Genomic DNA, 27,802 nt, shown 5'->3' on the forward strand with positions numbered 1-27,802 from the left:
CAGTGTCTAATGCCTACATGCTAGCTGTTCTTCCTCAATCCTCAAACAGGTTTTCTCAACCTACATACACACACCCCTACACTCCTGTTTCACTATAATTCCTGACTCCAGAAATATAGAAACTCAGGCTTATGAATATAAAATTGAATTATAGGACTCAAAATCGCAGAACATTTTTGCTAGAAAGAACCTTAGAAGTAACAGAAGTTCAAGTTTCAAAATGAGGAAATGAAGAAAAAGAGGTTTAGTATATTTATCCCAAAGGCATAAAGCAATTTAATGGCAATGATTGTTTTAAACCCCAGGGCTCCTGACTAACTGGTGGTCTTATCCACAGAAGGCCCTGTAGAGATGGCTTAGTCTCTGATTGTACTTGTCAAGGCCCAGGGATGGGGAGTAACTTTCCCAACACCCTGCAGAATTAGTGTCAGGACCCAGACCAGATGCCAGCAGTGTTCCATGTAATTCCTAGTACTACCCGAATTTTTCTTTACCAAATAGACAAGAATTCTATCTACTATGTACTGCTCTGGAATATGAGAGTATAGACTTACAGGGGGAAAATGTGTAAAACAGCACTTGAATGTGCCTTCTCTCTTCCACCCTAGACCTCATCTATCACAACCACCTGTCAAATTTGGGCTGAAGATCTACTTTCATAAAGAACTCCCAATCACCCCAACCCTGTCAGTCATTTTCCCTTCTGATTGACAATTATAATCTTACCCATCCAAATTAGAATCTCATGATATATTCTTGTTCCATTTTCAAATACCAGAGTCCTATCTAATCATCATGATTGATTGACTATTTGAGGCAACAGGCGATCTCTGCACGTCCTTCTTATTGTCTACAAGTTGAGCACACTGCTGACATGCAAGAGGCTCTCAGGAACTGCTCCTGTGTTGTGTGGGCTGCTAAATGTTCCTTTACATATGTATGGGTTCATTCATTTCTTCATTGCCCTCTAAATGTAAATTTCACCTGTTTTTATATCACCATATTCCAAGTTCCTTCTAAAACAGTTCTGGGTACAAAATAGGTACTCAGGCAATAATGATTAAATAAATGAATAATTCATTAAACGGAATCTTGTTCAGCAACTCCTAAATATCATGCACTGTGCTAGATATTTACATGTCCCTAAAATATTCTGAACACCAGATTACCTACCTCCCTCTTCTTCTTTTTTTAATTTTTTATAACTTTTTTATTTAATTTATTTATTTTTATGTGTTTTGAGGATCAGACCCAGGGCTTTTCATGTGTGAGGTGAGCACTTTACCACTGAGCCATAACCCCAGCCTCCCTCCCTCTTCTTAAGTACAACCTGTTCACCAACTGAAGGAATTTGTACTTGGAGGATGACTGATAAGTGACATTTGAATTATTGGATTCTAGAAGGATCCATAGAACCCTACATCTGTCCTCCAGTTGTATGTTCTGTGACTACAGAGAGAGACCCCAAAATAAAGAATAATAGTAATAGGTAAATTCTATAATACAGATTGATGAAAGGGGAATTTTAAAAAATACAGAGGAAAATTGTTTCTTAGCCTTGCCTGAGCTTGTCCACAGAGAACATGATTTCTGACTTCTACTTAGCCTCTGGTTTAAAAGATGGAATGACAGAGGAATCTATAAGAGCAAAGAGATACCGGTTTTGTTACATTTTTACTCACCCTCAGCCACATCATCGTCCACGGTTAACTTTAGGCTTTTTCCTCTCCGCACCACCCGAACGGTGTGCCACTCGTTGTCATTGAGCTTCTGCCCTGCATACAGGGTCTCAGGTCCTTTGCCTAAGGATGGTGGTAAGGGCCAGAGTCAGAATAAGTTCTCCAAGTAGTGCTCACAGCATCAGGGGTGTCAAAGCCACACTGGTGCACATGACCCATTAGTATTCAAGGAATTGTGTCCCTCTCATAGATCCAACAGGATCCTCCATAAAGGTCCCCAGGAGCAAAAGTCTCCATTCAAACTTAAAGGACAATCACAAAGTAATAAAAGAAATAGGTTCCCTCCTTTATAGATACAAGGTTTTCCAGTACCAATGACGCTAAGAGATGATTCATAGGAATCAATAGTCAGCTGTCCTTTATTTCTCAAAATAATAGATTCTAAATGGATTTCTCGAAAATACAGGAAATTCATCATAATTATTTTTAGAATCATTTGGTGATTTCGGCATAATACACCAGTCTGGCTTCTAGGAAATACCCACCAATCGGATGAGAAAAGAACTCCATAACATATATTGCCTTAACATGACATTTCCATTAACCACAGGGTGCATCAGAAGTCAGTGACCACAGAAATCACCACTGTAAACAGCATCATAGAAATAATGCCAACCCCCCCCATTATAAATAATGCTCCTGAAGGGAATGTGAAGGGGCCTAGACTTATCTCATTGCTCATCCTCCTCCAAAAAGATCTAAATACTTACAACATGAAATAACATAAAATTCAAACATGATCCTTTTTAGGTCAGGAGAATGTTTCCCAGTAAGGAAAAGAATAAACTAAGTTGTCTCAAGAGATCCATGTTCAAGATGCTCAAGATGAAATTCAAGTGCACACCATGAAGAATCAGGAGCAGTAGAAAATTGTAGTAATTGGGTGCAAAAGATGGAGACATGGAGGCATTAAAACAATCCAGTGAACAAGGAGAAAAACTGTCATGTTACATGAGAATGTGTGTCATCATTAAACTGAGATGGAAATTTCACAAAGAACATTGTCTGGAATCCCAGAATTTAGACTAAGTTTCTTCTTTCTAAGTGGATAACTGAGCCCATGCAGAAAGATGCTGATTAAATGTTTCTGAATTAATAAATCAACATACAGAAAGCCCTACCTCTGAATGTAACTTCAGTATAGAATATATAAATTTTTACAGATACCATGTATCTGAGATACTTGGGCTGAGGATACCTGCTTTTTGAATACGTAATGAGTATATAGGAGATTTTTTGTAACCATTCATAAAATTTAATACATTTATCTTAGTAATTTTGGAAGCTTTACATATCTTTCACTGTCTACTCCCCATTCATCTATCCCAAAGACTGAAGGTATTATTTAGGAAAGAAAAAAGGAGTATCTCCTGGGTAGAATCTCTAGGTAATTTTCAACTGATCCTTTTGATTTTGAGTAATAAGTATTTGAACTTTTCCTGGTCATTAAGATTATGGTAGTATTTGAAGCTTGGGAGAAATTCTCCTGAAAAAATTAACAAACTTTAAAATATATATATAAATTACAATATTTACAGCTAGTATTTTATCTTTAAAATTTTTCAGAATATATACACACCTCAAGTGCAATCCAAGTTAAGAAGAATTCTAAGCATTCATTGAAGAAATGTAAACAGGACCCAATATACTCCAAATGGGATACTGATGACATGAAATCATTCAAGGAATCTTGGGGGGAAATAATTCTATAATAAACCATTTTGTAGTCAACCTCAGCTTCTCTTACTTTGTGAGGATGCTTATCTGACTATCACCTAAAATTTAAAACTTATTATATTTTCCCTACATTTCAACACATTAGGGAATATCTTTAAATTCCAGTCTTAAGACTGATGGAACAGTCGCTTTACAACTGCAAACCAAGAGGGCATGGAAGAAAACGGACCATATCATGTGGTTGCTTTACAAGGAGAACAGATGTTCTCAGAACAAACAAATCTGCCTTTGTGTTTTTATGCTTTTCTTTTCTTTGTTCTACATGCAAATGCTTGAAAAAGAAAGAAGAGAGTAAAGAAGGCTGAAGAGAATATTGGCTACGGAGGCAGAACGGCTACAGATACAGGCTATTTAAAACATCTCTCCGAGATAGCATCTGTTGTTCAGGCAAGTTTTTGAACATCACTTAATTTTTATGATTACAGACAAGATAAAAGGGAGAATAATGAACACAAACACTGTTGGTTTGGGGACACTACTATGTAAGTATCATATTAGCTGGAGTTGTAAAACAAGTTTTGCATCTTTCAAGGGTGTTTTAAATGATGTTAACATAATACAGGAACTCGACACAGACAGTATCCTGGAAATGTCCACAGGGTCTGATTTAAACAAGTGTTTAAAAGTCTTCTAAAATAAATGTTTGACTATCAATCTTTAGAATGTGATGGTCTTTGATTAGAAATGAAAAAAAAAATTACTAGTAGTTACATTCAATACCTCCAAACACCAATAATTCTCATTAAGAGTAGGAAAAACAGCTGTACCTATCCTGTTGAAATGGCAAGCAACATTACTCAGTATTTATTTTCAAACGATAAGCAAATAAATCCGAGCTTTTGTAAGACTCTCACTATCTACAAGAACAGAACTAATGTTTATCCTTAATCAAGCCAAAAGCTCAACACTTCCTACCAGAGAAAAAGTCATTTTTTAAATTCAGAAGGAAATCCAGGCAAATAGAAGGAATAAAGCTGATCTGTGGCCCAGGAATGAAACTGGGTTGATAAGTGACACAAGAGGCCTTGCCAGTTGATGGCTGGAACACACAAGCTGCTACGTGTTCAGAGCAGAAGGATGTGGTCCAGGGAAGATGTTCTCTGGCAGATTCCAGCAAAAGCCAGTGAAGCACCATCAGTGGAACAATGAACTTAAGGAGTTCCACCCAGTGATTTCAGGCACAAGAAATCCTTTGATTCTCTTCAGACTGATGGATATAAGTATCTCTCACTCTTTAGCTGAACTTCCCAGGAAATGATACTCATTCCAGGTAATAAAGAAGCAAAATCACAGATGATGATTTTGAGATGCAGAAATTTGTGGGAGTGGAGTGTTGAATTCTGTACCATCATAGAAGCAAGAGCCTTGAGTGCATCCTGGGAGCAAGACATCAAAGCACTCGATGCAGCCTGGCTGAAATCCACATATCGACACCTTGTGGGAGGGAAGCTGTGCCTCTGGGAAGGTGGTCTAATTCCCCAAGGAATGGGAGAACATGGATAAGCTTGTTTTCTTGACCTAACCACAAGAGCCCTATGAAAGTCCTATTTCTTCAAGAAGCCAGAAATAATAATAAAATCAAAATGAAACATTCTTGAGAAAAGTTCACATTGAGAGAAAAATCATTGCTGATTACTAGGAGGAAGATAACAGATAAGAGCAGATTTTTCCTTCTTTGGGCTGATAGGAAAGGGAATATAAGGTAAAAATGATATTGGAGCATTTCTAAATGCACACACCTTCACAAGGTAGACTGGATTTTAATTATTTCTAACCTATTTAGACTTTTTAAAACCAGATGGGCCACATCACATAAATTTGCCATTCCCCCCAGGAGCAATATAGACAGTAAAACTATAAGTTATCCCAGATATACATTTGCCTGTCAATATATTTCTAAGACCTGACCAAACCAACTAAATCAGATGGTTTTGCTCATATGCAGGGAGTAGAAATTCCTTCCATCTGCCATAGGGCTGTTTCCAAAAGTGGCTAGTGAACATTTGGAAACTTCCTTGCTTGGGTGGGGATAGGACAGGGGAGGGGGACACCTGGAGGGGGACACTTTGCCTTACCTTAACATCTTTCTATTTGTGCAAAAGAGGAAAAAGAACAGTAACTTGATTTCCCTTGAAAAAGTGTTCCACATGAGTCCAAATTCCCACAATGCATACAAAATATTACGTATAAATGATATGGTAAATAGATGCTCAGAGTGATAGACTGTGTTAGATTTAAAGAACAGCAAAGATATTTATAAAGAGAAAACTTACCTTTTTTTTCCACCTGCACCCTTGAGTAGGCTAGCTGAGCTGTGACTCACATTTTACTAAGCCCATAGCACCATAAATTTTATCAGGCATCATCCCCAGAGACAACAGATCAGGTGAGAAAAGCAGGGGTGGAGAGGAAAAAGATCAGGACTAAAGAGGAGGAGGAAGACAAGGAGGTGGGAAAAAAAGGATTTTTATTCTCCGCCCACAAAATTTTAGGTTCTTTTTTTGGATTCATAATCCATAAGATATCGAGAAAGTGTTGAGTTTGATTTGGATAAACTTATTTTTCACAAACTTATTTTTAAAGATGTGTTTTCAATACATGTTATATCATATAATTTTTAAAGCTGGTTTGGCAAAGCACCTCAACTAGATTATCCGTTCTCACTGGAGTCCTCCTGTGGCAGGAAGTACGGCTGTTTCCTACACTAGGGGCAGAAGGCACCATGAGCTTTTGCAAAGTCTTCTCTCTCACACTGGTCTCCCAGCCAGTGTGAGAAAGACCAGTGACCAGGCTGTTAGGCCTGAGCACATGTATCCTCCTGAAGACCCTGCTTCTGCTTGAAACTCACTTAAAACACCACCACTATTTATCAGGGTTGAACAAGCAATCTCACCATCGACCTCCCATATATAACACACCACTGCAGACTGCCCAGCCCCTCTCCCTATGGCTCACCTCCACCAACTCTTTTGGAGTGCAGAGAGCACTCTTACTGACCTGTGACAGGATGTGACAGAGACTGTCTACTCATATATTTAAAAAATAGTAATTGAGGATCACACACGGGACCAGGCGCAATTTGGGGTACAGCAGATATAAAACAGGAGAGGTGCCTGCCCTTATGAGATCGCAGTCCAGGGTGGGGTGAGGGAATGTGACGGGTATGACACAAATTAAGGAATGTGACGTAAGTATAGATAGTATTGAGTTCTACGAAGAAAATAAAACTGGGAATTTGAGAAAAAGTGGTCGGGGTAGGAAGTAGGGATAGGAAATTGGCTACTTTATAGAATGTTCTGGAAAGGGATCTCTGAAGCAACTGTGTCCTTTCTATCCAACATCAGCCACAGTTCATGCCAGCTTCTGACAGCTTCCTATAGCTGAGACACGTGAGCCTCAGGTTCACTGCTCCCCTAATTTTCATAGTACAGTGTTAATTTGGGCCTTAGGCCCCCCGCTCTCTAGTGAGGATACTCATGATGCTGGATTGCTGCGATCTTTCTCCCCCCCACACACACCTGGCTCCCTTTCCCTCTCCTTCCCTCCCTTTCTACCTTGCATAGTCAGTCCCCAAGCACTCTAGACCATGCCTTATAACCTATTTGTCTGAGATAAGGAAAAGGAGCATCTCAATTTCAAAACGGAGTGAATCTGGAGAGATATATTTCAAAATTCATAAATGGCTCCACCAAGGATGAGAAGGAAACCTGCCCCCAATTTACTGCCCAACCTCTACCTTAAGCCACAGATTTACAGCCTGCTCAGCAGTGGTGCACTGAGGACAGTCTCAAGATTTCTTGCAATGATCTCTCTCCATGAAGTCACTTTTTAAGAGATGAGAGCAATTTGCTCAGAGATCAGAAGAAAATTTGTCTTTTGGAGATATTGTTTCTACACCTATTTAGAAGAAAAAGTCATCCATATAATAGAGCTTGTCCGACTTTTGCTATGGTAAGATCATACATCTGTGGTATAATACAAATTAGACCTTATTGATGATTTAAGATACTCTAGTGCTTTAGGTCTTTCTATGTAATCTTACTAGCACTAAAGACAGATTTCAAGGACGAAGGAGATTAAACCAAAGAGATTTTAACCAAGACATGTCCTAGAATCTTCCACACCCCAAACTCCTAATAACTTTCCAACTTAAGTCTGTTTCCTTGTGAAGTGACTCTTTGTTCAAGAAGGAAGAATCAATATCCAACATCATAATATATATAATTATTATTATATATGTAATTATGAATGAAAAGGCCTAGTAAATACTTAATTTTTTCACTTGTATTGTAGGTTTGGTCTTGTTTGCATGAACTTCTACACCTTTCAAGGAGAATATGCTACCTTTGTGATCTCCAAACACTAAGCATAGTACTTTGCACCAAGAAGGTGCTCTGTGTATAGAAACAAACACACACAAACACAGAAAGCACACACACATACACTGTGTTTTAGCAATAGGCTAGATTGAATAAATCCAGGAATGTATTCAATAGAGTAACACATACATGTAAATGAATTTATAAGTGAATACAAAGCAATACATGAATAAATTAATGAAAGCAAATTCGTTGAGTGGGGAAGAAGAACCAGAAGGGGAGCAGAGGAGAGCTGCACAGTGCATTTTGGCAGTAGAAAGAATTAGACAAATTTGGAGTTGAAATATACCAGACACCCTTTCTTTTAAATATATATTTTGTCCCCAACCAGAAAAAATATAGCCTTCTTGGAAACTAACCGAGGAGTAAAGGGAGCAAGCACAGCTGCTTTGCACACAGGATCTTATTTAATTTTATGAAGCTGGTATAATATACCCCAGCACCTCAAACCAAGGGGCAGAGCAGGCTCTGCAACTGCCAGGTCACACAATTATGTGTGGTCACACTAGTCAGTCTGCAAATAGTCCTCATTGTGCTGTGTTGCTTTACGACCCTGGGTTGTCCACTCTAAGGATTTAAGAAGAGTAAGGTGAGGCTGGGTTTAAAAAAAAATAAACAGAGAAAATGGGAGAATATTTCTAAGCATTAAATAGAAAATCTAATTTTGGGGTGCTAATGAAGAGTAGGACATGATCTTGTTTTGTTCTTAATGTATTTGCAAGACTAGGATATAGACCTAACATATGGTATCTGTTCATAGAGATAAAAGAAGTTAAATGTGTATGTTTGAAATAAACATGAACATTTTAAAATATTGCTGTATTTGTGAGCACATGCAACAGGCACTTTGGTTTCTGGCATCGCATCCCCACGGCCAACCTCAGATTTCAGACACAGCAGCAGGTGACAGTTACTGTGAGCTCAGGCACAATCTGATGGTCCCTCATCTCAAGCAGGGCCAGTCTACAGTCCTTCTCTGTGCCAGGGCACAAAGCTCAACTCAGTGAGGGCAGGGGCCACAGGGGAGACTGGCAAAGAATGAGGAGATGAAACTCATGGATAAGTACCCCAATTTCTGTGTTTTAGGCACCCAATGTCAACAGCACTCCAACTCTCCACTTCTTCAGTGCTCACCGCAGAAACCTTGGGGATAGGTGTTCACATCAGTGCTTCTTCCTGCACTGCTCACTCGCCCTCCTCCTCCACTCATGCTTTTGGAATCCACTCCCAAATATACCCTGATGCAAGGCTTTGTCTCTGATTCTGCTCTCAAGGGAAATCAGAAGATCATTTTCACAGAACTGTTTTCCATGCAGAAACCTCAAATGTTATAATAACCCTAGGTAACATTAGTTGCTAGAATGAGATTGTGTGTGTGTGTGTGTGTGTGTGTGTGTTGTTGGGGATGGAACCCAGCACCTTGCACAACATGGGCAAGTGATCTACCACTGAGCTACACCTTCAGCCTTAGGATGAGATTCAGAGAGATTAAGTGATCGTGCAAGTTCACAAAGCCATTAAATTGTTCTGGAAATAAAATCCAGAATGTAGGCTTCCTGACTCCAGGATGATGCTCTTCCAATTCATCTATTTATTTGCTGCCTGAAGTTGATGAAGTCCATGTGGACAGTGGAAAGTAATCTGCTATTAGCATTCAGTGTGCAATACAGGTTGAGGTGCTGTGGTTGTACAGTACAGTTGACCAGCTCCTGAGGTTGTGAGAAAGTGGCCTCAGGCTCTGAGGGCCATCATATGGCTCTCCACTGTGAACCATGCAGGATTTCTGAGAACATGTGATGACCATTGTTCGTAAATGCTTAGGTCTATTCAAGACAGAACCTAAGAGATACAGTCTCTTTACCCATAGTCCCTTCAGGCTCTGTATAGATCTAAATAATCACCACTTTCTAAAAAGGGAACTCTATTCTAAATATAAAAATATAATCAGTCCATTTGAAAGTATTCTAAGACACATAGTTCTGTGCAGACAGTGTTTCAGTCCTCAGGTTGCATCATCTCCTTCCCACAACAGAAAATATTAAACCTAAAGCAAGAATTGGGAAAGACCGATATTTGCACCCTGCCTCTTTGGAATGATAACTACATGGCCTATGGTCTCATAAACTTAACGACACTAACTGATCACCCACTGTGGACAGAGGCAGTTGCCACATGAAATGGTGTTCTCACCTGGATAGACTCTTATCTTCTTAATACTTGGTTTATGCAACCGAGCTATCCAGGAGACTGGATGAGCAGACATATTACTCTTTTCTGGTCCTAGTTCACTAAAGGATGATTTTTCTCCTCCCTAAAATAATATGTATGAAGGTTTAAAAAGAAGAGAAATTATAGCTTTTTATCTCACTAGAAATATCATCTCTTTATAGTACCCACTAAAATAAAACTTGCAAGACAGCACATTGAAAAAAATTAAAACCAGAACATTAATGAAACTATAGCAAGAGTGTTTTAATTCAAATGTATTTGTCCCTTTTAAATACTTACATGCAACTGACTCAAAGGCAGCAAGTGTGCCCACAGGCAGACAAGACATGCAAACCAGCTACCTTAGAAAACATGGCTAATATCCATATGCTGGCTTTGTCTCTTTGTGCAATGATGTGAGCACAGCATAGAGGTAAACTTCAGGCTGTTGATTGCTTTATTCATGCACCCTGAATTCCTCAATAAACCAGAGTCATCAAGCAGAAGGAAACTGTTCTTATTAAAGAAGGTTAAATACCACCTTGCTTCCAGGTTATACTAAAGAAGATGAGTTTAATAGTTCAGAAGCAGGCTGTGGAAAAGCATGTACTGAGCATGTGTGAAGCCCTGGAATTTAATCCACAGCATCACACACATACACACACACACACACACACACACACACACACACGAGCTACCTTGAGGGCATTGGGGAAGGTTCTAGGTTTGTGACAGTTAAAAAAGACACACACTATTGCTCTTAAAGAATTAACAGTCCACTGGGAGATTGCCCAAACACCAACTGAGCAGGAGCAACAGGGACAGAGGTGCCTTGCTGGTGGAGCACGTGGTCCACCTGTAAGTCTGAGCCATCAACTTTCTTTTTCTCTTCACATTTGCATGTAGGATTACATAGCAACTGTAAGGCATAGGCCAAGATGTACATTTCTGTATCCCTCTCAATTCTTAACAGTTAATATATGCACACTAGATTCTCAAAGTTCAAAAGTGAATGAATAACTGTAGTTTCTCAAGCTTGCGTTAATTAGATCCTTCTAAACTTAGATAATATGTACAACTTACTGAGCACTGGTCACTTGACACCCTTCTGGATGATTTACATACAACCTTGTTTATTACTCACATGAACCCCAAAAGAATGTCATAATTAGTTTCACTTTTTTGGATAATATTTTCTACTCTATCCAATCAGTCTCTTCCTATTAGGTCCTTCCATGCTGGGGGATTACATTTTCTGGCTCATGATGTCAGGCATTTTATGTGACTTGCTTCATAGTCAAGGACATGAGAGTAGACAAAGCTTGGGTAACTTAGAAGAAACTTTAAGAGCCATCACATGGCTCTTTACTCTTTTTTCACAAATCCATAATGCCAGAGATTGGAGCTGCTCCTTAAGTAAGGGTCCAGAGAGGAAGAGGACATGCAATAGTACCGCAGCAGAATTATGATGAATATTAATGTGGGTGGAAACACATCTCTGATTTTCAAGTCACTAAGATTTCAGAGAGGTATTTGTCACTGCAGCATAATCAAACTGACTGATATATAGGTTATATTGATGTCAATAACATCCATTTGAGGAAACTAAGACAGAAAAAAGTGCAGTTAATTGTCGGAGGTCACATAAGTAATAAATATTGGAAATGGAATCCAGACAATCTGAGTCTGTTTTGCCCTTAATTACTATGCTATAAAGCTTCTAACAGCAGAGAAAGGCACCATAGATAGCTACAAGACACAAAGATTAAACCTCACAGTGAAATATTCTGTACATGACCTACAAGATAAAGAATATAAACTATTAAATCAATGTATACATTACATAGGGTTATAATTTCTAGGTATACAGGAAATGAAGAAAGGCAGAAAAGAAAAAGAAGGCTAAAAATTGGGAGAAGAGAAAAACCTAAAGAGAAAATGATAGGGAATAAAGATTAAGAGAATTTAATGATTTGTCAAATTGCTGAGAATTCGATTTCTCTTCTGGAAAAATAAAACTCTTAAGATTTTTAACTTTAAAATGCTTCCAGAACATAGAACATAAAAAATATTTAGAAGTAATGTACTTTGGAAATAATCTGGTTACTTTTCCACTTTAATAAAATAAAGTCCTCTGTGATCTACATAGGATGACAAGTGACACAAGTCACTCATGGGAGCAGAGGATGTCACCTAAATTCTTGGTATACTCTTGTCATTTCAGCTTTCAGATTTTTCAGAGCTCTCAAAGAGTAATGTGGGCCAGTGTTTCTTGCATTTGAAATATTAGAAACAACATATATGGATAATGTTGAGAATTCAGATTCTAGAGCTCCAGTCTCAGGAGGTCTGACTTAGAAGATCTGGGATGGACTTTATGAAATGTCATTTTAATAAGATCCCACATATTCCTGATACAGGTTGAATTAATTTCCTGAGGTTGTTGCAACAAAGAGACATGGGTTTGGTGCCTTATGACAACAGAAACATATCTCTAACAGTTCTGGTGGTCAGAGTCTAAAATCAAGGTATCAGCAGGGATATGAAGGCTTGAGGTAAGAGTATTTCTTTGCCACTTCCTAGCTTTTGGTGGCTTCTGACAATGCTTGCTGCTCCTTGGGTTATAGCTTGAACACTCCAATCTTCACTCCACCTTAACATGGCATCCTACTGTGTATGCCCTCTTTTCATGAGGACACCAGACATTCCACTAAGGCTCATTCTGATTCAGTGTGAATCGGACTGACCTCATTTGTAAAGACCCCACTTCCAGATAAAGTGACATTCTGAGGTTCCAAGTGGACAGGAGTATTTAGGGGATCCATTCAACGGTTCAACATGGTAGTTTTCAGACCATACTTTGGAAAAATAGAGAAAGATGCTTCATTTGAGTGAAGTAAGTTCTAAGGTCCTACATCTTAGAAGGAATTTCTCATGTCCATATAAGTACACTCTGGTTTTGACTCCCAGTCCAGCAATCTCTACACTGCCAACTGTTATCTGCGGTCCCACTACAGGTTTATGAACCTTGAGTTTTGAAGCCAGAATCTGCAAGTACTTTGGTCTATATCCCAAAAGAAATTAGGACAAAGACTTTTATCAGGTTACACTCCATTAGCAAATAATCCCAAGTTGGATGCTTTTGAAATTGTAGTCTTGATCAGTCTCTGTTGTTCTATAGTAGTTCCATTCCCTTCCAACCTAAAATGTAACTCATAGGGAAACTTTTGAAATTCTTTCTCATCACCACCTTCCATTCTATCACTCTTGGCTCCTTGATCACCACTCCTAATAGTTTCTCTCATAGTTTGATAAATTGCTTTTTTTTTTTTTGATAAAGTTCAAAAACTTCCATCTCTGCATCTGTGTACTTAGGGGATACTTGTTGAATGCAGGAATGAAATCCCTTCCTTACATCCACAAAGTTAACCAAAGCTTTCCTTCCATTACCCATGTAAGGACTCTCACCTTAAGACTCAATCTTCTCACATCTTCTTCCTTCTTTGGAATTTTATTTTAACAATCACCTTCCCTTTCTTCTACCCTCAGACATCTCTGTAAGCTCTTCCCTTTAGATACTCTCTGATCTTACCCACTCCCAGAAGCCCTCCTCTCCACAAAGCCTCTTCTGCCTGGATTGCTCTCTTCATTCCCAGTGACACTGTAGACTGGCCCACAGCAGGAAGCTCATCCTCTCAGACTCCACTTTATCTCAGTTGCTACTTCTGGGCATTGATCTCACCCACCTCCTAAGTCACCCCAACAATATTTCAGCAGGTAGTTATTCTCTCTACTTCTCTATACTGATACTAATACTCTGAAAATTGCCAAAGCCTTCCAGTCCTGTAACCATTAAACTTCACCCATCACTCCCAACATCAGCACCATGACACTCACGAGTTTTCTACATTCTTTAACTTTGATATGAAGCTCCCACCCATCATTCCTGCCTCTCCCTCTGTGTATGATCTAATTCCAGTTTTCCTTAAAGTTCAGCCTCTGTTTTTCTTTCTTTTCACATGCATTACTCCCTCAAACCCACCATAAGACATGAACAATAATTTGATCTTTGATTTGTCTTTTGCCAATTTGTGTTTCTCTTCTCAGCTCTGTTTTGGTATTTTAAGTTTTTCCAGGTTATTTCCTAGACATCTCTTATTTCAACATCCTGCTTTCTCCTCCAGTATCTCACTTAACCTCATTCCCTCAAGATATTCTATTCATTTTTGTTTCTTTATATGTTAGTGGGACTACTTTCCCATTTTTATAAATTTGGCAGATTACTAGGTCTCAATTTCACTTGGAAAACAATCATTTCACATGCATAATTCAGTGAACTTCAGTCAATTTGTTATTGCTAATTTCCAGATCTTTCACATGTAACATGAGCACCAGATGTTCTCCAGTTCTGGACTACTCACAGTGGCTCCTGTGGCTAGAAGTAGAGGTTCAGTTTGAAGACAGAAAGAAGTGAAACATGGTTTCTTGTTGTCATAGGAAAGAGTAGAATGAATCAATAGCAGGACTTAGGAAGTTTGAAGGTTGGTGATAAGCTAGTTTGTGGGGAAGAGAAAGGGGCATTCTGAGTAGATCAATTGTGAAGCACTTTAAAAAGTTTGAAGGATATATGGTAGGTCCACACTTGAAGGAAAGAGCTTTGTGTAATCTGTAGGGTCGATTCACCTTGGACAAGCTCATGCATTGGCTACAGAACCTATATTCTGAATTGCTATGCTATATTGTCTCCTCAGATCACTATCTACTAAGATGACCTATTACCACCAAACCTGACATGGGTCTATTGTGGACAGAACACAACCTCACAGTTTTCTCTATACTCTGACTCAGAAGCAAGCTATTTCTAATTTTCCAAAACCTTCTCTCTTTTTTTCTCATAGTAGGCTTTTGAACGCAAACTCTAAAATAGGATCCTTGTCCATTTCAGAGAACTGGTCAGTCCAAGAGATAGCATAGGGAAGCCACCTTCTGGATTCATGATGAATGTGTCCTTGGTGGGTAGGACTTCAGACAAGGGCTATGTGACTAGTGCAACTTCTGAGGAACAAAGGGGACGATTTGGGGGAAGCAACCTGGTAAAGGAACTAGAGATTTCTTTGAACTGATACTCAGGTTAGGTGGCAATGAGGGTTGAATGTGTGAGGCAACAGAAGAATTCCAGGAATAAAAAATGGCATGTGGGTCCTCATGACACTAAGGGAGGGAAAATTTATATATCAGGGTATTTGATTATTCAGTGAGCTCACATTGACTGATCTGGCTAATGTCTGGGGAGAACACAGTATTTCCCAGTGAGATTCAAGGTGAGTCATCATTGTTTTTGCAATGTATTTCCCCTTGATTTTGAGTTGATGCTGGCCAAATCTAGTCTGAGTCCTAGAGATTATAATCACTCAACATGTATTTATATGAATGCACATAAAAATAGCTTATGGATATTTCAATTGAAATTTAAATTGGGAATCAAACACTATTGTCTAACATGGAAAAAGGGAGAGAAAGTGGTTATATGCTTATTGCATCTAAGTATCTTGTTTGAGGCTGTTCCCTGAGAACCATAATCCTAGCAACCATTCATGCAATAGGGTGAACTGATATAGCACCCTTGGAACAAGAAGGACAAGTTCTAATATGCAGCATGGCACATGTGCCCAACATATTAGCACTATTTGTTATTACAAAAGCATTTAGTGATAAAAATTCTAGTAATAAGAATAAACAGTACATTGGAAGGAGAAGAGTTCAAAGGAATAAATGAGGGGGAAATAATCTCCATAAGAACTGAATTTTAATATGACAAGTGTAAAAACTCCTCCTTATTCTAAAGAAAAAAATCCACCCAATGGTTACACAATAACACTCATTTATTTGTTATTAAATACTCATTAACTCAACAACTCATCAAATGACTATTGCTCATTTATAATATGCTCAACTTTGGGTAATACATGGGGACAAAATTATCATCCTTGGATCAAAGTTACTTATAGTCTAATGAAGGAGATAGCCACCTAGGTAACTTAATACAGTGTTTTCTGTATTCTAATACTAGTGTGTGCTCTTTATATCTTAGGAATGTAGAGAGAAGGAGTACATGTGTGTGTACACATGATTGTTGATTTGGGTTTGGGGTAGGAAGAGATAGTGGTGTTCAAGTAATACTTTATAGAGACAGCAAAGATTGTGCTCCTTCAGGGATGAGCAGGATCTAGTGATCTATGTAGATGAGACATGGAAGAACACTCCCTGCCATGTACAGGGACTAAGAGAGCCCGACCAGCTTGGGGACGATGAGAAGTTCCACATGGTAGGAAGTGGAGGGCATTTGGATGAGAGATAGGAGACGAGTCTAGAGAAGCAGCCAGGAGCAGATTATTAGGACCTTTATGTTGTGCTGACAGCTTTGTGTTTTATGTTTTAGGCCAAAAGACCACTTAAAATGTCTTTCCAGGCTGTTTATAGTGTTTGCCATATTATTGAAGATTATTTAATTTTGTTATCACCAACAGCAAAAACAAAGGGGGTGAATAAGCTCATAAAGTATGTCAAGATAGGACAGCAAGTGGGTACTCTCTGAAACCTATGAGAGTGAGTAAAAAAAGCGCAAGTGTAATGAGCAAAGATAAAAATAATGGAACAAATAGGAAAGTTACTTGCCCACAAAAAGGGATGACAGTACCGAGCTACCCTTAAATACTTACAAAATTCAAACAGTTTGTGACCAATGACTGCTATACCTAAACTGGTCAACCCTTTGGCAAGACCCATTTTGGTCCCATTCTGGCTCCATGTTTGCTCTGCTTAAGACTTAAAGATCAAACCTTCCTCTGGTCATGAGGCTAACTGGCAGCCGCAGCTGTGGCCAAACCTACTTGCACTCTGTCCATTTAGGCTATGGAGGGATGGCCCCAGATACCTCCCTAATGCTTGCATCCCTTTCTCAACCTCAATTCTAGCTCTTAAACACCCACTGCCCAACCTCAGGGAAGACTGATGACTACTGTGTAACCAAAGGTTCAGGTAGGGTAGTCTGGGTGCACTGTTCTAAATGTGCTCATCACTTGCATATACTTCTCTGTGCCTTTGGCTCTGTGCTTTAAAAATGATTTAATGAACCACATAGGTTTGCATCTCAATTTGGACTATGAGTGCTTCTGTTCTGTGACCTCTGGGGCAGGCTGTCTGTGCTTGAACTGTGATTTCCCTCATGCTACCAAGAGGGACACAATCAAATGATTATTATCTTAGAAAACAAATCACACTGGCACTTGAGGTATAAATCCTACAAGCTCAGGAGTGAGGTTGGGGGGTCCTGCCAGCTCCGTGCAGCCAAGGATATGCCATGTACATTTCTCAAGGGGCATTTAGATAAGAGCTAGAAGTTCCAGGCATGCACAGGAGAAAATGTCCTGGAGAACTGAATTCTTTATCGCTCAACCCAAATCAACTCAACTTACAAAATTCAACAGTCAATGCAAAAGCTGCCTAGAGGAAAAAAATAAACCTCAATGTCAAAAAAAAAAAAAAAAGAAAAAAAAAGAAAGGTTGAGATTTCTGTGTGTCCACCCAGGATTATCTACTAGTCCTGGAGGCCTGGAGCTCACAGAGATAACAGGCCACTAGGATTACAACACAGTTTATAATCTCTCATAAAGACCCTCAGGGTGCCCTTAAGAAATAGAAACCAGTACATTAAAAACGCCAGGTGGGAAACAGGCATATGATAATGCAAATGCCTCGTGATCCATAGTGAGCCAGCAGGGTTTGAGAGAGAACACAGGATTTTCAGCTTCAAATTTCTGCTCCAGTAGGTAATAGCTACATGACCCTGGACAAGTGCCTAAATATCTCTCAGCCTCAGTCTTGTCTCCAAGTTGCAAAATAAAGTATGAAGAGGGATAATTAACATAGGAAAAGTGTCTAGTATAGAGTCTCCTCTATATTTCTCCTTTTCGTATTCAATTCCATGTACACTGATAAAGGGATAATTAGCAACTCCTATCCTGGCTATTCCACAGTCTACCCAGATGCCAATAATAATTGATTGTGCAAACGTAAATGCTTTTTCTATTTCTTCAGTCTCTGATTTACACCAATGTTAAAGACACATTCCTTCAAGTAACTTAACAATGCTGCTATGTTGCTAAGGAAACTTCCCTAGAGATAAGCAAGGCTAGTACGGGGTCATTTGGATTTTAAGCAGTCGGGTTTTGGAGGAACTCCAGCAAATTCTCCTCTCAAGGGAACCTTTTTTGGCCATGAGATTTAGGCTGTCTTATATAAGCTTACAAAATTCTAGTAACATCGAGCTCAACCTTAACACCACTATGTATAGTCAGTGTCATTTTTATGGTCCTATGAGGTGGAGAATTTCCCAGTGATAGCTTTCCTTCCAATTTTGTTATATTCTCACATGATGTCTCTTTCTCATTGTTCTTTCATTCTTTTTAAAAATTGTAATTTTTCAACCTAACAAAAAATCCTATTAGTGTTAGATTCTGAAAATGGTAACATGGGTTTGGGAGGCCATTATCATGTGATGTGCAATTTAGATGGGTAATTTGCCCAAACAATAAAAATGAGCAGCCTTTTTCCTCTTCTACTATAAAGGAATATTTCCTCAGATAGTTCCCTGCTGTTTCAAAGAGTGATGCAATAAAAGAAGAATCTTTTAACAGTAGAGGCATCATCTCCTGCAAGGGGAGGTTCAGTCAAATTACATGCCATTGACATACTGCCACAATAAATGTAGGTACCTCCAAAACGTTTGTGAAGTGACCTTCAAAATGGAGATCACAGGAACTCTAGAAATTTAGAAGGTGCCTTCAAGATGATTGACTACTTAAGTCCTCCTATGTCTTAGATGAAGGACCTCAGGGATGTGGCCAAATTTTCAGAACTAGCAACAGAATGGGTATTCCAGATTCTGGCAAATAATTTTAGTGACTTTTAAAGACACACACAAAAAAATATTCAGCCTGGGCCCATGAGACACCTGGTGTTAAATGTTATGTATAATGTCTTCTTTTAAATTGAACCATAATTGACATATGACGAACTACATATTTTTTAAAGTACATAATTCAGTAGGGTCAGACAGGTGGGTAAACTCATGAAATCATCACAAAAATCAAAATGAGAAATGTATCGATCACCCACCAGTTCCCTAGTGTCACTTTGTAATCCCTTTCTGTGGCACCTCCCCAGGCAATTAATGGTCTGTTTTCAGCTGTCTACTCTAGATGAAAAAAGGAGGTGGGTTTGGAGAAACACACACACACACACACACACACACACACACACACACACACACACACACACACACACACACTGATGGCCTCTATTTTAAATATGTGCTGAATATTTCTTTCATATGGGAAAAAAGAAAAACTAAAAAGTCAAAGTCAGAAAAAGCTTTGCTTTTCAATTGTAACAAAATACCAGCAAAAACCTCAAAACAAAAACAAAAATTCGAGATGTTGGTGGTATATAACACAGAAATACCCAGATAATCAGAAATATGGACAGAGACATATTCAGGCATATATTTCAAACCCGCATGTCCACAGCCCTTTGAATCCAAGGAGATAGGTTTTTGTTGATCTCTGGCACCTAAAAACTGCCATAACCTCTCAGTAATATCATGAGCTGAGACAATTCTGTCATGTAAGCCAGGTTTGGTAGTTTTTAAATTCTAATCATAATTCAGTGCCTGTGTCTGATGCTTTTCCCGTGTACCCTGTAGCCACCTTTTGGGGCCCAGAGAACATTGAAGCAAATCAACGATTAAGCCCATTATTTTCTCCACCCTCAGGGAGACCTGTTGTGTGCCCAGGGTCCTGGAGTAGAGGCATGACTAGGCAAATTGGAGAAGCAGTAGATTTGTAATCTTTTCAGGGGACTGTTTTCCTCTCCATAAAGAATGTTCTAGCTGGGTCAAAGGAGAGACGTTAAAATATTTTAGACCAAGTGTGCAAGGCCACCCCTTGGATTGTCTGTACATGTGTCCTCTCTGGTCTTGCACACACATCTGCCCAAGTTTGAAGCATTGCCTAGAAAATGAATGTCTATATGTTTAAAAATACATCATAGCATTTAAATAATAAACTTAATAGAAATACACTGCAGAGGTAAACTTAACAAGTCTCTATACTAGAGCCAGAAGTTTAGTATTTCAAGTTTTATTTTTTTAGTTTTGGGGTTTAGTTTTTTTCCTTGTTCTCTGGTGCCCTCCTGTGTTCTTTTCTCAAATAGCACTTGATTTACAACACTAGTAAGCTCAAAGAATAGTGACTCCTTGATAGCATAAGTGACCCAATTATATCTCAGTCTTCAGGATATTTCAAGAAATGCATTCCTGTGCAAATAGTAGATATTTAAAAATGGTTGCAGACAACTCTAGACATTAAGTCCATTGCCTTCCAAAGAGTAGATACTTAAAATATAAAATAAAATAAAATTGTCAAATGACAATCCAGTAGACATAGATGCAGTTAAGTAGAAGAGTCCATTGTATCTTTTGGGCATTTTTCATTATATGCATATTAAATGTATATAATGTGTATACTAAATGTATATAGCATTTCCAAAATGCTTTATTATCTTAGATTATCTTGAACCTACTTTATAAACTATAACAATAACTATTTAAGTCCTCCATTGATTTTTTTTCATGCTTTCTTTTATTCAAATATCTATCAATTTTGAACTATGAGTCACAATCTCTTTTAAGTGCCAGGAAGTCACAAAGAATGGCACAGCTTCTGCTCCGGGGAAACATACAGTCTAGTTATGGAGACAGAGAAGTGGCCCCACCCCATAAGTGTCAAATAAAACCCATTTTAAAAGAGATACACATTGTACATCATTGGATCATGAAGAATAGCCCCCCAAAAAAAAAACCCAAAGACCTCTATTTATGCATCCCTGAATATTCCTTTCTTATGAGAAAGAAACCTAATTAACAAAAAGAACAGAAAGAGCTTTGTTTTCCAATTGTAACAAAAACCACAAATAAATACACTAAATTTGAGATAATTGGTATCAAAGAATTACAGCTACAAACACTGGAATTGCCTGTAGAATACCTTTTTGTCCCATGCCTAGATTCTGAGTCCCTGAAGGATGTGTGGGTATCTCATATATGTACAATCCAACAATTTTAAGAACTCTGACTAGCACACAGAAGGTAGCCCAGATATTAACTGAGTCACTGCTCTCTTCTTTATATTGGTTTCTACCTCATTAACCAATTTAAAAAGGAGAACTCTAGAAGAAATATGTAAAAAATATTCTCCCTACTCTCCTAAGTGACACACCAGAGCTAAGTCCAAACACCCCTTCTCAGCCACATTGCACAAATGAGTCCATTTATTTTTGCCTATCCACAAGGTCCTTGTCCACTTCCCTCATCTCACTGACACAGCATTCATTCCATGTAAATGGCATCATCTAGTGATCTTGGAATATTTTATCCATTGCAATCAGATTTCCATATTGGGTACTTCAGTCATGTTTATTAAACCTCATCCTTCAGGATTCTTCTAGATCAAACACTAATATTGGATCAATTTTCAAGGGTCCTTTGTTAAAATCTAAGACCATAAACTGTCATCTCTTTGAGAATGCAGACTTGTCTTTCCTTGTTCCCTAACATATGACTCAGAAAAAAGAGGAATTCAAAAATATTATTGCATTAACCTGAACTCAGTGCTGGCCACAACTCTTTCTCCAGCCAGAGTCCTAGAGTGACTTCCTCCATGTCTACCTAATTCCCAACTTCATGTTCTTTCTTCTAGTCAAATGGTTTCCTTGGCTCTCAGCATCACGAGCTCTTTCTGCTCTAAGAATTTGCTCTTGACTTCAGTGTTCCTGAGACAATCTCTAATCACTTGGTTGCAATATTGCACACCTATTCTTCTTGGAATTACAGCAATACCAGCTCCTCTGGGATGTTTTTATCAAGACAACATGGTCTAATGTGGAGAGACCAGTTTTCTCAGAGCTGAACACTGACCTTGGGTTCTACTTCTACTTCTGCTGCTTCAAGTAAAGCACTGAACACTATTTGGGTCTCTACTATGAAGAGGACTATTAACACTCACAGTCCAGAGCCTTCAAAGTGCTTAATGAATGCTGGTTTCTTGTCCTTACTTCCCCTCCGATCAACATCATTCTTTTTCTTAATATCACAAAATTCTGGGGTCACTGTATGCAAACTCATTATGTCCTTGTTTTAATTTTCTCTTATTTTCTTATTTGATCTTCTAAGAGCAGAGGCCATTATTTATTTATGGTAGGATGAGTATTAGTATTTTAAATATACAGCTGTGATTGATTCTTTAGACCAACTCTCTTGCCCAATCCTGTTTGACAGCCCATGAAACTGACTTGTTCAAATGAGATCTTCATTAATTCCATATCCAAATAATCTGAAAAATCACAAGAGGTGACTAGTTCTGCCTTACAGTGAAGGATGCCTTTGAAAATAGATGATTTCAAGCTGTGGATCAATGATAGGGTAAAAGTCAAAACTCTTGTGTATGTGATTTGTGTTGATAATGCCATCATCGTATGCCCTTGATATTGCTTATGAAAATATTTTTCTTAAACCACTTTAAATAGGTCATCAAGATGTCTCTCCCCTTAATTCTTACTATTGAACTCACAAGTTATGAATTTCCCAGTTTTCACATTTTTTTTGAAGGGAATTTAAAGAAAATTCTAAACATGGTATGCCCTGAAGCTCTATGACTACATACAAGAATATCACCAGGATCTGTTGCTATCAGCTAAAGTAGGGCTCACTGAGCCTTTCCTTCTGTCACCAATAAAGCCTGATATAATGGTAAGAGCTTTAGACAAAGAACACTTTGGCTTCAATGCTGGCTCCCCACTTTGGTTAACTTTGAACTTTGAGGTTCTCATTACAAAGCATCCACTATTTTAGAATAAGTATCGAAAAATCCCCTTCCTTCTTTCCTCTCTGCCTCAGCTTAAATGAGTGCTTTGCCCTTCTTGGTGTGGCAATAGCACTTTGTGATATTATATATATATATATTTATTTATTTCTATATCTGTCTCCCCCAGACTTGAGAGCAGAGATCAAGCCACATTTGTCTTAATCACTAAGCATACACACAGAATGTCTGACACACAATAGACACTTAATAAATGCTTGTTAGACTATTTCTTCCTAAAATACCATCTTACATTTGGGAACAGGCACTGCCAATGGAATTTTTCAAAGTTTTAGTAAAGCTCTAAAAAACCATTTACCTGTCACCTTACTGTGCCAGGAGCATGAATTTTCATGTTAATCCACTTTACTTCTATTTCATGATCTTCTCTCTCACTGCCTGATCAGACCATCCACTTAGGCACAGGAAGCCTGGCTTTTTACATTACTAGCTCAGTTCCTTCTTAATGTCTCCCTGTCTCCTCTGCTGACACAGAGGTATAACTTATCGGCCAGCAGGAACTCAAAAAGAGTTTTAAATTCCAAGTGATAAATAAGTGTGAGAAAGCTGCCAGAATTTTTAAATTTGGCAATTATCTAGAACGGTTCATTGCCATCTATTTAGAAAAGATTCACATAGATAGACATTTGTAGTAATAAAAATGAAAGTTAACATTTGTTGAGCACTCACAATGGCCCCAAAGCACTTGACGCTCATTATTTCACTTAAGCTTCACAAAAGTATCATTTAGCTTTTATCACTCTATGCCTTTCCTAAAGATGAGGAAATGGAGGTAACAAGATGTTTAGTCATCTCCTCAAGGTTAAACACTGTAATAATGGAGCCCAAATTTGCAGGAGATAGTTCTACTTCAAAAACCATATCTACCCTCTCTTGGGATTCCTCTGAAAGCAGATCCTGAGACAGGGATTTGGATGCAGGTAGTTTGGGGAAGGTGATCTCAGGAAGCAGGCTGAGGAGGGGCAGTGAGACAGAGAAGAGAGGAAGCTCAGTTAGTGACCAGGCTATTGCTGTGGACAACTAGGATTTGGTCCCAGTCAGGAACCTCTGAGAGACGTAGGAAACATCTAGAATCATCTCTGAGAGACAAGAAAACTGAGGTTTCATCTACAAATTCTAGTCCTCATTTATGTAACCGTTTGGTCTACCTTTTTGGCACTTGTGGCTCACCTTGAGCATGGACAGGCAGGCTCTACTGGTCAAGGAACATCCTCAGATACAGAGACCCAGGTAGGTACTGCTTTGCAAACTGTCTACAGGTAACCTCAAGATAGGCCGAGAGGATACAAGAGTGGAAAGAACCTACAGCAGTAACTAGGATACCTTTAACCACTTTAGCTATTCTGAAGAGGGGAAGCACACAAAGATAAGTCTGCATGCACCAAGGAAATAACACACTGGCTTTTTACATTACTAGCTCAGTTTCTCTCTGCATTAGAAATGCCAGCCACAAAGTTTCTAAGAAATCAATGCTTTAATGATCCTGGCCTTACAGATGAGGAATCTGAGGCACAGACAGTTTAAGTTACACACACAATTCTGTAATTTAAAAGCATCATAGGCAGAGATTCTGTTCAAGGGCTCAAACTCTGAAAAGTTCGCTCACTTGAAATAATGGCATTATGGGGAGTGCAACCTGCCGAAGTTGCCCTGCTCTTTTGGCCCAGCTGCTTTGGTTGCAATTGTCACTGCCTTCTCAGCAGAAGACACATGCTTTCTGCTCTTAAAACCTCCTTCTCACAATGTCCACCCTAAGCAGCCTCACAATTTCCATGTCAGAGAAGAGCCTGGAGCACATTGGGGACTCAAGAACAGAGTTCCAAAGTGTCAGGGACTGTGTGACATGGGAGACGTATTCTCAGAGGCATCAAGGAAGGTGGACTCTGGGAGGAGAGGAGCTATGTATTGATGGGAACCCAACAATGTACCTGGTACATCATCAGACTTCGGAGATTTTAAGCAATTCCATATTAGCAAAAGCACTTGATCTGGATTCAGAAAGAACTGAGTTCAAATTTCAGCTCTTCTAGGACTAACTCTGTGATCTTGGGAATTTCCTCAACTACATAAGGGAAACGGGAACAAATGGAGTGTTAACATTGATTGAACACTCCCTATCTCAGCACAAAAATTTTGGCATGATTTAATTATCCATTATCTTATTACTTCTCCCATCAAGGGTGAGGATTATTAGGCCCTTTTCGGGGGTGAAGAAATTGAAATTTTTGAAGTGTCTATCACTTTCCTAAAGTCACACAGCTGGGAAATTAAAGCATCTGTGCTGCTAACATGGTGTTATTTATTGCTCTTCTTGGAGGGCTTTTCCAAGGCCCAGCCTGGTACTTGAGGTACAGAGAAGGTTCAAATGGAAGCTGTGAGTGAGCCCACTGGAACAGCCCCTTTCAGTCAGAATAAAGAATAAACTACATACTACAGTTCAGTTCAAAGGCACCTCTCAAGACTGCACGAAGTCCCACCGCCAACTCTAACAGGCACACTCCTTGCAGAGGTGCCTGCAGAAGGCTTGGAAAAAGCACTGACTCATAACAGGTGTGTAAGGAAGGAACCATCACATTTGGCATTAAATTTTCACATTATTTTTCCAGTTCTGCACATGTGTACATCAATTTCCTATAGGAGGATTCTTGGGCAATTACATTTCTATAGGGCTACCGGTAAACTTTTGTCTCCTCCATATAGCAATGTGCATACAAGAAGTATATAATCAATGTTCCCACTAGTCCAATGCACCTGAAGCATACATCCTTTATCACTAGAAGCCACTGCAGAAACTTACTTCATTTTACAGCTCTTTCTGCTTTAAACTCCATAGGTAGCTTCACAATTGATTTCTAGACAGACTTTCACAGCTTCTGGGGGATATTATCTCTGTTTGTTGGAATCTTTCTTCACTTAGAAGACAACCAAAAAGGTCCTGAAATGACTTTGAACTTGCCAGTGTGCTCAAATAAATCAACTGATTAGAAACACAACTCTCTGTCCCTGAGTCTCGCTGCTATTAGAATTATGAAGATGAAGCTTTGGCAAAGCTGCAGGCTCATGAATACCCATGGTAGGCTCTGAACTTTTTAAAAAGGGTACTTTTGCTTTCCTGTAAGTACTTGGACGCAAATGTGTGCCTCCATCTCCCTTATTTCTGAGACTCACTTGAGGTGACATTTCCAGGACCTAGGCAATTACTTGTGAATTGCTTACGAGCAGCATCTAATTTGAACAAGTGTTATTCAATTTCCAGGTATTACATCAAGTTTTGTTGTCCAGTTCGAAATTTTTTTAGGTTCATGTATTTAGATTCCATAGAATTATGTGTTTTACTACATCACTGTTTTTGGAAATTTAACACAATTAATAGGCTAAAAATTATGAAGTAGACTGCTAAGGGAAGGGTATGCTACCATCACGAAGACAAGACAGGAAGTTCTTGAGCTTGGGTTTAGTGGAAATGCTCACTCTGTCCTTACAATAAGCCACCAAGAAAGCTAGCAGATCAGAGTTAAAGCCTTGGCTCTGGGTGAGATGGCAACAGGTCAAGTCCTGGTGTCTGTGATTTCTATCTGTGTGATCTTGGGGATATCCCTTATCCTCTCTTCGTCAGTTTTTAAAAGTGGGGATCATGATATTTATCTTACATGTTCATTTGAGGACTTCTTAGCAAAAAAAAACTGGCACCTATCAAACCCATGATAATTGTTAGCCATTATACCCGTATGCATTAAAGATCTTAATAATGTACTTGAAAAAACACCTTCAAATTTCTTTACTGAGATATGGCACTATTAGATTATGAAAAGCCAAAAGGAGTTGGCTAGGGAAACAATGACAATCTGGTAAGGGGATTACACTAGTGCTTCTCTTCTAAAAGCACCTCTCACCTGAGGTTTCCTATGAGCATTAAGCAACATGAAGCATGTATGACCCCTGCACAGTATCTGGTACACAATCCACCCATCAAGTGCTCTTGTGAATCTGGCAACGTAATGGTGAGAAACGAGCAAAGCAAGAACTCCACCCAAGATCCTGGATGTTCTTCCACCTTGGGGCATTTCTTTGATTCCTCAATTCCTTCTGTCTTACAAGAGCAGGAGCACTGACTAAAGAATGCCCTCTTTATTGACCTGTTCATTAATGTACAAAATAGCACATCACAGCCTTCCCCTCTAGGTGAACTCCTAGCCCCTGAGGGATGCCACTGAACAGTGAAACAATCCAAATCCTTCCCAGGTTTGGGAAGAAGATTTGAATACAATGTGCCAACCTCCTTTTTCATTTCTATGCTGATGCCTTTAGTGTATCCAACACACTCCGACCTTCAACACAGCTGTTCAGGAAATAAACTGCCATATTCAACATCAAGAATGGGAACTATAAAAATGCATTACATCTCCTTGTCTTTCCTTCTGTAGCTAATCTGAGTGCAGCAAGAAATGCACAGCCAAAAAGGATTTAGCAGGATGTTAAAGGTCAGTCATGGGGTCAGGCAATCAGGTGTGCCCACCCATGAGCAGGTGCTTATATCAGAGCTCAGCGTCAACCAGACAGTTCCTCTGAGGGGGTCCTCAGAGACAAAGAGGTCACAACTAGCCTGCTCCCTGCTCTCTAGAAAGGCAAATACCACTTTAAAAAGAAATCATCACACCAACTGTGTATGCCTGATATATGTTGCCTGCAAGACGAGATGCCACTCTGTGAAATCCCACGGGAGGGAGAAAGACTGCTGTAA

At 39.0% G+C, this 27,802-nt stretch overlaps 1 protein-coding gene across 4 annotated transcripts in view; it reads right to left on the minus strand.

The window, feature by feature from the left end:
• Nucleotides 1-27,802, minus strand: part of Nrxn3 (neurexin 3) — a 1,482,316-nt gene that overhangs the window by 810,047 nt on the left and 644,467 nt on the right. For all 4 annotated transcript variants that reach the window (XM_071606618.1, XM_071606610.1, XM_071606632.1 and 1 more), the window contains one exon: nt 1,683-1,802. In XM_071606618.1, the coding sequence (XP_071462719.1) occupies nt 1,683-1,802 (120 nt within the window). The remainder of the gene's footprint in view (nt 1-1,682; nt 1,803-27,802) is intronic.

The sequence above is a fragment of the Marmota flaviventris genome, chromosome 2, assembly GCF_047511675.1.
Source record: "Marmota flaviventris isolate mMarFla1 chromosome 2, mMarFla1.hap1, whole genome shotgun sequence".
NCBI lineage: Eukaryota > Metazoa > Chordata > Mammalia > Rodentia > Sciuridae > Marmota > Marmota flaviventris.